The sequence below is a fragment of the Cucurbita pepo genome, chromosome 3 (assembly GCF_057944985.1).
Source record: "Cucurbita pepo subsp. pepo isolate OVF chromosome 3, ASM5794498v1, whole genome shotgun sequence".
Taxonomy (NCBI): Eukaryota; Viridiplantae; Streptophyta; class Magnoliopsida; order Cucurbitales; family Cucurbitaceae; genus Cucurbita; species Cucurbita pepo.
The window spans coordinates 14,518,300-14,528,376 of NC_141800.1; the positions used below are offsets into that span (position 1 = coordinate 14,518,300).

The 10,077-nt window shown below is 34.2% G+C and overlaps 2 protein-coding genes across 5 annotated transcripts; one reads left to right on the plus strand and one right to left on the minus strand.

Annotated features, from left to right (window-relative positions):
* Positions 1-1,470: 1,470 nt before the first annotated feature.
* Positions 1,471-6,999, plus strand: LOC111791465 (uncharacterized). Of its 4 annotated transcripts, none has more exons than XR_015420396.1 (6): positions 1,471-1,737; positions 2,123-2,172; positions 2,276-2,328; positions 4,899-5,325; positions 5,763-5,903; positions 6,442-6,999. XR_015420396.1 is itself a non-coding variant. In XM_087122565.1 (4 exons), the coding sequence occupies exons 1-4, from the start codon at positions 1,490-1,492 to the stop codon at positions 5,283-5,285; spliced, it is 738 nt and encodes a 245-aa protein (XP_086978691.1). In that variant the 5' UTR covers positions 1,471-1,489; the 3' UTR covers positions 5,286-5,573. The 4 variants fall into 4 exon arrangements, 1 of the variants encoding a protein (XP_086978691.1); XR_015420395.1 differs by having other exon boundaries at positions 6,484-6,999; XR_015420397.1 differs by having other exon boundaries at positions 5,766-5,903; positions 6,484-6,999.
* Positions 7,000-8,288: 1,289 nt separating this feature from the next.
* On the minus strand, positions 8,289-9,445 carry LOC111791067 (zinc finger protein 1). The gene has a single exon (XM_023672256.2). It carries the CDS (start codon positions 9,179-9,181, stop codon positions 8,381-8,383), a length of 801 nt encoding a protein of 266 aa, XP_023528024.1. The 5' UTR covers positions 9,182-9,445; the 3' UTR covers positions 8,289-8,380.
* Between the last annotated feature and the right edge of the window lie 632 nt (positions 9,446-10,077).

The following is a 10,077-nucleotide window of genomic DNA, read 5'->3' on the forward strand; positions in this document are numbered from 1 at the left end:
CAAATCTCTACAAAATATTTTTCAAATATATATATATATATCTTTACGAAATATCTTCCAAATATAGATTGCATCAGGCTACATATCTCAACAAAAGTATGTTACTGAGAACAAAACATCATAAAATAGTTTATATTTGTAACGTGAGGATACTGTTCACTAGTTAATTTAAATTTTAAATCTTCTTTTAAATTATCAACATCAAATTCTTGTGTTTAACAGGTTATTTAAATAAAAATGAGTTAATTACCAATAATAATAATGAGAAAATAAATGGTTTGTTCTTTATTATTTTTTTAAGAATTAAATATATTTTGATCTTTTTTCTTTCTCAACCTTTTATCATATATTAATTTTTTTAAAATTGAATATAAATTTATTAATCAACATATTTTTTTTAAATTAAAAGTAAATATAATTTTTAATTGTCAATATATAAATATAAATACGTAAAAAGTTATCATAAAGTGGGACATGGATTGTAATTAGAATTGGTGATTGAAATTAGGTATTTAATTAATGGAAAATAAAAAAGTGAGGGAATATAATGATTAGCCTTCTAGGTTGGTCACTGATGGCCTTTAAATAACGTTTTTTTTTTAATTTGAAAAAAAGAAATTAATATTTTTACTTCATAAAATTTAAATTCGACATTTTTAGAATAATCTCGTATTTAAATTGGTAAATAATAGTAAATAATGTTTTTTTTTTGTCTGGTTAATAACTTAAAAAAATACAAAATTAATATATTTAAGTCATGTCAAATTAAATTAATAATAATAATAAATAAATAAATAAATAAGATTAACCCGAATTAGAGCTAAAATATCAAAATTTAAAAATTCGAGGACCCAAATTCAATTTAAGTCAAACTTTATAGACCAAAAATAAAATTTTGTTTTGATGAAGTACATTATATTATCGTTCAACCACGAGCTTAGTCTTGTTGAAAAAACTCTTCGAACACTTGGGGGTGACTGTGACGATGATGACACTAAGGGCCGATAAAAAGTGTTCTTCCTCACAAAATACTCAACTCTCGACCTATAGTTCAAATAACACAGTAGAAGAGAGACGATTTCCTTGCAGATCGAAAAAGGGATACTGATTCTAAAATATTTATTATTATTTTTTTTGTTTGTTTTCGTTTTGTGTGTACATACATATATGTTAAGAATGAGAAATAAAATAGGAATCGAAGGTTTGTTCTCATTAATATTCATAAGCTTTAAATATGATACAAGCTAGCAACTAATACTTACCAATAACGAAAATATAAATTAATTAAATATTGAGAATAAAATAAAATATACTATAAATCAAATTATAAAAAAAAATTAAAATATAATATCTAAAAACGATGGGCTGGAGGCCCAAACATTGACACATTAATGGGCCTGGTAAATGAAGACTCGTCGGCCCATCAGAATTAGTTACCTCTGACCTGTATATTCGTTGTTCTTTCCCTCACAGGCATCGATCGAGGGCAATGTTTCGCGCCAGAGCCAGTTTTAGCCGATTTTCAAAGCGATTGAAGCAATTCCAGACCAGTCCATTTTGCTCCAAATCTCGCATTGGGACCAACAAGAACAGCAACAACGGCGAGATCAATGGGATCAACAAGGTGGAGTCGGATTTCAGCAGCTACAAGGAGGCGTACAAGCAGCTGGATAACTTGGACTTCATGACCGCCTCCAAAATCCTCTTCACTGAACCTCCCAAGAAAAAGGAATTTGGGTATCATTTTCTGTTCTCTATCTTCGTCTTACATGACTGTTTGATCAATTCTAATTTTCGAGTGGCTTTTGGTTCTTCAAGTTCTTTGGGGCATTTTATCGAGCACGTTGTGTTCATGTCTGTAGTATGTGATTGAATCAAGCGGGTTTCGTTGTATGATAGTGTATATTTCAACGGTGTAGTGAAATTTGAATCTTCAATAGTAATGCATCATATTGTTTGTTTTCAAAGCTTAATTATATAAAAATTATATCAAATGACCCATCAGTATAAGATTCGTGTGATTTGTCCTTTTACGATTAAAAGTTTGTTCAAAATCCATGTATGTCTGCCGATTTTATCTTCTTGATACGATGATTACTTAACTTCTTTCTTTCACGCTCAGGATTGATTTCCATCTGGTTCAGCTCTTCTTTGTTTGCATGCCGTCTTTGGGTCGGTACCTTTAACTGTCTCTCTCTCTATTAATTCTATGTTCGGCTAGAGACATTAGTTGTATCTTAATTATTTTCCTAAATGCACTTATTTCCTGAAGCAGCTGTTTATCTGGTGGCCCAGTATGCTCGTTATGAAATGAGGAAGATGGAAGCGGTAACTAAATTTCAGGGCCTTATTTTAAAGTTTCCTAAGTTGTTCTGTGTTTACTGCTTTATGTTTTCTCTAGTCATTATTTTCTGAAGACATTTGTGCTCCTTGATTTCATAATTTAACGTTTTCACATGATACTCTTTTCTTAGTTTGCTCTGTCTTCCATTTTCTGGTTTATTTTCCCTGTATTCTAAGATTATCATGTTTAGAGGACACATTTAGGTAACTACGATAGTTTTCTCAATATGGTTCATCATTGCATTACCAAACTTAAAATTATTTGACATAAAACACTTATGTAGCGCTCTGCACAATATGTAGTTCACAGTTGTTAACTTGGTGCTCACACACACACACACACATAAATATATATTTGTAGTTATGGATGCAAAACATTACATTGAGGATCATAATTATTGTCGTCTCTCTGCACAATATGTAGTTCACAGTTGTTAACTTGGTGTTCACACACACACACACACACACAAATATATGTAGTTATTGATGCAAAACATTACATTGAGGATCATAATTATTGTCGTTGTTATAATAGTTCCAGAGTCTTAATAGTTGGAACCCATTTTCCTACCTGTTGTACAAGTTTTTGTTTAGGTTCGTTTTATTGGGCAGTTGGCTTGCCTTCTTGTAGGCTGTTCACATTCCTTCATTTTCTTCTTCTCAAGGGAAGTTTGGTTTTTATAGAAAAGTAATCAGTCAATTAAACACGTAGCTTAGTCAGCCTCTTTGATCCCCCTCATCCAGCCCTGCAGAAAAAACTGTGTACCTTTATGCAACGTGAAGTTTCAAGAGGTCATTGTGTCAAGTATTAGCGTGTTGTAGAAATATTTGATTTTGTAAAATTTAGATTACCATAGAATTTATCGCTAAATTACCATAATTTCAGTTTAAGAGACTGTTTTAGGTACATTCTTCTGAAATTTGTTCCCAAAACTCATTTTCTAACTTCGCGCCGGAAAAGAAAAAGACTGTCTTTTTTTTTTTTCCCCAGTTGTTTCTGAATTAAGATAAAAAACTGTTGGATCTTTTTTATTATTTATATTTATCTATATGAATGTGAAAATGGAATATATTTATATAAGTTTACACGAGTAGCATGGTAAAGTTCATATATAAATTGTAACTTACAAAAACAGTAAAGAAACACATGAAGTTAGAAAAAAATGGTTCTATGCTCTGTTTTACTTAACTGTTGAAAAGCCATCTTACCGAATAAGTTCTCCTACTCAGAAAATTATTATTTATTTTTAAAGATAGATGATGGTTTTCAAAATATGGCTTTGAAACAATCCTTTAAGTTTTCATGATTAGTAATTCTTTAATTAGATATGAATGTAAGAGTTGAAATGACTGCATCATCATCCTGTCTCTTAAATCAAGATTAGTAGCCTATATTTTCATGTTTGGCATCATATACTTTATTTTAGAAGTTCAACCTTTTGAGATTCGGTGTTAGATTATGAATTATGATAACTAGTAGCCGTCTCAAAATTAAACTTGTGGTTTCCATACTGTTTGGTCAGTAATTGTAACAATTTCAATGGGATCAACATTTGACACACCTGGTGAATAAATTTGAGAATGTGGTAAGCTGGAAAGCCTTATTTGTTGCTTTATATTTTTGTCGATCTTATACACTTGTATTAGTTCATTGCGTATTGTTTTTAACTTCTATTGAAAATACTCGAAAGGTTATTAGAACTAACCTTTAATAATCAAGTATCATCCTCTGGCTTCTAGATACTCTATCGTTTGCAGAAGGGTCATGAGGAACCTCTTTCTGTATAAAATGGCAAGCATAGAACTCTTTCTTTTAACAGAAAAAATATATAATCATCTGTTGAGAAAGGATAGAGTTAAAGCGTGTTCAATAATTAGAGAAGAAGGAAGAAGTTAGAAGATTAAATGAAATATTACTTGAAAATTTTGAACATTCGAACTTATAGATGTTAACCAACCTAGAAATAGGTCATATCATTTTTTTTTTTTTTTGTTTTAAGTAGATATCAATGTAAGAGATGAAATGACTGCATCATCATTTTGTCTCCTAGATCAAGATGAGTAGTCTATATGTTCATGTTTGTCTACATAAACTTTAATTGAGGAGTTTAACCTTTTAAGACTCTGATAAATTATGACTTATGATAACTAGTAATTGTCCAAGAAATTAAAGTTACAGTACCTAGTGTTTTCAAGGATGATTTGGGGTCAGAAAATGTAACAACAACATCTGTGAACAGCATTTGCTAGACCTAGTAAATGAATGGGAGAATATGGAGGTTATCGTCCTGGCTTCTCGTTAAGTAATCTATTGTTTGTAAAGTGGTCATGAGGAATCTGTTTCTGTATAAAACTGCAAGAAAATAACTGTATATATATATATATATATATATCCATATACTTTTTTAAATATTTGGCAAAGAAAGATAACAATGTTATCCATGGGAATTTGGATACTTAAGTTTTCCTTTGGTTCTTTGAGTCGGTCCCTTAACAATGTTTTTCTGTGATTTTCAGTTATTCAATGGTTTTCTTAACCAAAGTCACCATATCAGGACCTGGAGCTGAAAAAGAAGAAAGAAGAAGAGACAGCTAAACAAATAAAGTTAGAAGAACGTGAAGAAATTCATGATAAGAACCAGGAGCTTCAAGAGGTAAAAACAAGACTTTATAAACTTGAGGAGACTATAAAAGAAATTGCTGTTGAATCCAGAAAACAATCAGGGAGTGGTATTGTCACAAAGAACTCTGAAAAGGCTCAAGGCGTTGATAAAACCAAACATGGGGCAAATATTGATCCTAGCAAGTCTATGGATGACCATCTTGGTGGACAAAAGATAGTACCGGCTCCAGTTTTGCCCAAAAGTCGTGCATCTACAACAGGAGAAGATAGTAAGCATCAAAACCAAGGTGGAGCATCTTCTCCAGATTCCAAGAGTTGAGGAAGACGTCTCTTAATATTACTGCAATATCCTGCGCATGGTACTTTTACTTTTTGGTGAAGCTAGAGAAAATAAGTGAACCATGTTGCCAAGAATCCAATGGTTCCAGGTTTTGTTTAATAACTATATTTCTTGATGCGGTGGGTTTGATCATCACCAATGTAAATGGTTAATAGGCAAAGGATTGATGCCCATTTTGTTACGAAAATTAATGACCTGATTAGCAATCAATTTCTGTTTGTGTCATGGAAATGTACTTAGATACAGAGAATTTTTACTCTCTTCGTCTATCGAGGCTGCTACAGTGTGGTTGACAATTTTTCATGGTTGGATATATGAAAAAAACTGTAAAAATATCTCAATTTATCTACTAGTTGTTAAAAAACATGCAAATTCATTCAAAAGATACTATTTTGAAGTAAATACGTTGTAGTGGTTTCATTTGAATAACTTCTTCTTTTTCCCCTTTTCCATCAGAAGTATACAGTAGGCGGTGGAATGGGATTGAACTAGTAGGCAGTGGAATGGGATTGAACTAGATGACAAGTCATTGTCATCAAGTGGGCAGCTTAGTGGTTGTCTTCCTGCTCATCATCATGCAGTATTGCAGACCCAAAGGTCAGAACAAATCTAACCCTACCTTGCCCCAGGTCTCCTTACTTTCAGATGTAGCTTGAATTCAACTCTGTACAATAAATTGATGATATACAAACGATTTGTTGGACCAGAGAAGTGGTTTATTTTTGGATTCGATCCTCTGACACATTAGAGCATTAACTTGATATTTTGAAGGTTGGATATTTAAGAAAGGATGCTTTATCCATGTTATATACCTCCTTTTTCATAAAGTAAAGTAGTCTAATTAAATGTATTGGAGGGGACCTTTAATGATGACTAGTTATCCTGAGAGAAAGACACTGATTGGTTTAAACTTCACCTGATGCTATGTGATCATAGCTCCACAATTTTTTTGGTGCATTCTCTGGCTTCTTTTGCTGTGTATCTGAAGAATTATTGTATGGTGTTTAGTCATGTTTCCTTCGAGCACCCAATCACTGTTTCAATTTGTTTCTCAGTAAATATTTAACATATTACTCGATTTGATGAAACTTGATTCATTACTCAACCTCTGATAAATTACTACTTGTGGCTTTAGTTGAGGTGCATAATCAAAGGCTATGATTCTTCAATGTTGCAGAATGGGCAGTCTAACCCAAATAATGGACATCCCAACTGATGAAGTAACAAAGCAACAGATGGCCAAAACCCAAAGTTTGCTCAGTCCTTTTCAGAAAGGTTGTGTGGTATGTATGATAAAGTAGGAGATTTTTTAGTCATCAAATTGTCTTAATAGCAGGATTTCTGTTACTTTTACATCTTGATACTAGAAGAAATTAGCTCCATTATTATGACTAATGATCATGAGTTAGATATATGATTAAGATGAACATGATTTGTTTGGGATATGAACCCCACCACTGGTTTGGCCTTATTAGGAGATCCTTTAGGTTAGAAATCAAGACAATGAAGATTTACCCACAATTTAATAATGTGGGAAAAATGATGATGGTGATGGAATAGCTGAGGGGGAGGAGGGAGGAGGAAAGGTCATTATGTACCTTCATTACTTTTTCACAAGGTTTTGTATATCTATATCTACCTCTGTATGGTGGTCTCATTAAATGAAAACTACAACCATCCAAATTTGTGCTCATTTCATGGACCACACCATCATACTCTTTAGTCTTTGAATTTAGGACCCTTTTATCCAACAATTTCATATTGGGGCCTTCCTGAATCTTCTCTCTCTCTTTCTCACACACACAATTTGATTGACAAGAAGCCTAAAATATAATGTTGGATCTTGAATCATGACATAGCTCCATGTTTGTCTGTGAAGTTTATTTATTTCAATCTTTTTTTATCATATTTTTTTTAAGGATCTTGTTCTTTTTATTATCTATACTATTTTTCATGATATATATGATGGCAAGGTGTGAGATTCCACATCGGTTGGAGAGGGGAATGAAACATTCCTTATAATTGTGTGGAAACCTCTATCTAGCATACACATTTAAAAACCTTGAGAGGAAGTTTAGAAGGGAAAGCCCAAAGAGACAATATCGGGTAGAAGTGGACTTGCACTATTACAAATGGTATCAAATCCAGTCATCGAGTGGTGTGTTAGTGAGGACGCTGGCCCCCAAGGGGGGTGGATTGTCAGATCTCACTTCGGTTGGAGAGGGGAATGAAACATTCCTTATAAGAGTGTGGAAACCTTTACCTAACCGATGCGTTTAAAATTCTTGAGGAGAAGTTCAGAGAGGAAAGCCCAAAGAGAACAATATTGGCTAGCGGTTGGCTTCGAAGAGGATTTTAACAAAAATCTCATGTCTTTCTTGCTTGAGGTACAACTCCAATTCTCTGTTCGTTTCTAGATTCTTTTTTAATCTTTCGATTAGTTTCATTATTCTCCGAATTAGATCAAAAGTCCAAGTTGGATTGAAACTCTTGTCCAAATTAAATGGTTAATACTTTTATGCTTCCATAGAATTTGGAAATCAATAAATAATATAGGCACAGTATTGATTAGTCGCCCATATTTCTCAGTGTATGCGTGTGGTATCAATCTTAATTATAAAGGGTCATAAAAACATGAATAAGAAATCTTCCTCTACGCCTACACTTGAAAGTTTAGCCACTTTTACTAGTGGAAACTTGCATCTCTATCTATCACTACTTTTTTGTTTTCTAGAGAGAGAATGAAAAAGATTGAGAGAGAAAGTGTATTACTTTCTCAAATTCCAATGTAATTTCAACAGATACATTGGGTTTTTTTTTTCCTTCCATGTAATGAATGGGAATTTTCTTTTAAGGATTACCCTTTCGACAGGTTTACTTTTGTGTTCTTCTTCTGTTGCCAAAATGGATTATTTACAGAGACAATCTTCTCAAGTATTGGAAACAGGAAATGAAAAAAAAAAGAAAAAAACAAGAAGGATCTAAATCAATTCCCATCTTAGAACAAAGCATCAAATTTTAAAAAAATGGAAAAAGAAGTTGATGGAAAAAATTGAAGAAAGTTCCCTTTCTGATTAGAGCTTTAGGGACAAGTCAAGCTTTAAGAGTTCATCTTGTTTAGGCTTCATCTTCAGATGATTAAAACCACCGCCCCCACCGCCACTGCCCCACCAGAACCCTCCGTGCGGCGGCGGAGCCTCTGTGACCGCCGCCGGAGACAATTTCCCCACACCCTCGAACCTTGCAGCTCCGGTGTCTGACGAAATGCCTCTGAAACTTCCGACATGGGAATTTCCCTGCATCAGCCGGCCAATCGCCGGGTGTTGATCGAGCGGCTTCCTTGACCACTCACTATGACCATAGATTCCAGCTGACCCAATTGCCGAAACATGAAGAGAAGGCTTATGAACCATGGAATGAGCTTGAATTCCAAGCGACCTACTTAACGACCCATGAAGAGGAAGCGAAGCTAAACTCGAATACCGATGAGGAAGCCCGAAGTTAGAACCCGTCCCGATCCGTTGAGTCCTCTTTGCCAAAGTTCTCTCTCGCTTGTGGGCATTTTGGTGACCCCCAAGAGCTTGAGAACTGTAAAATTTCCTCTGGCAATAGTTACAAGAGAAAACCCTCGGCTCTGTTTCCCCATCTGTGGGTTCTGTTGCCAAATTCGCATCGAAACTGTGGATTAGATTGAGTTCTGGGTTCGACCCATGATCGGAATCGTTGTTAGAAAGGGTGAGATCCAAACCCAGGTGGGAATTGAGGTTAATTTGGTCAGTTGTTGGATCCCCCTTTGGACATGATGGAGAAGACTCTGAAGCAGAGATGATTGTTGAGGTTTCAGAAGGGGATGGCTCTGATATTGGAAGATTCATTGAAGGAGGAAGAAGAAGAAGAAGAAGAAAAAGCACAGTAGAGAGAGAAAGGGAGGAGGGAGAGAGAGAGAGAGGGGGCTTATTGATATGGTAATAAGTGCAGTGGTTTATTGTCGTATGTATAGCAGAGAAATGACACTGTTTTACAGTTAAAGGGTCTTCATATAGGAAGTCAAACGAATGAGAAGAAGAAGAGTCGTTCTGATGTGTTTTGTTTTGGCGTCTCTGTGTGATCCAGTTTTCTCACATATAGCTTCTCTGTCCCCATTTGTTCTTTTTGCTCTTTTCATAGAACTCGAATGGAATCTATTTGTATTTATTTAGTCTATGAACTTTTACATAGGTGAAAATATAAACTACTACTAAAATTTAACTTATTTCGAGAAATTTTTTGAATGATGAAGACTCTTAAAGTATAATTTCAAAAGTTTGATTTATTTTTGAATGATGAAGACTCTTAAAGTATAATTTCAAAAGTTTAAAAATCAAAGAATAATTTGATCGATGTTGGATCTCACAATTCACCTCCCTTCGAGGTCCAGCGTCTTTGTTAGCATTCATTCTCCTTTTCAATCGATGTGAGATCTCACAATTCACTCCTCTCGTTGACACTCGTTCAATCCACCCCGTTTTGGGATTCAATGTCCTTGCTGGCACACCGTCCGATATCCACTCCCTTTAGGGCTTAGCGTCCTTGCTGGCACACCGCGATGTTTGGCTCTATACCATTTGTAACTGTCTAGTAAATATTGTCCTATTTGGGTTTTCACGGTTAGGCTTCCCCTCAAAGTTATTAAAACGCAAAAGAAAGTTTGTTTCCTCTTTAGGTTTTTACTTTCGTGCTTCCCCTTAAAGTTTTTGAAACGTTTCATTGTAAAGAATATTTCGTTCTCCTC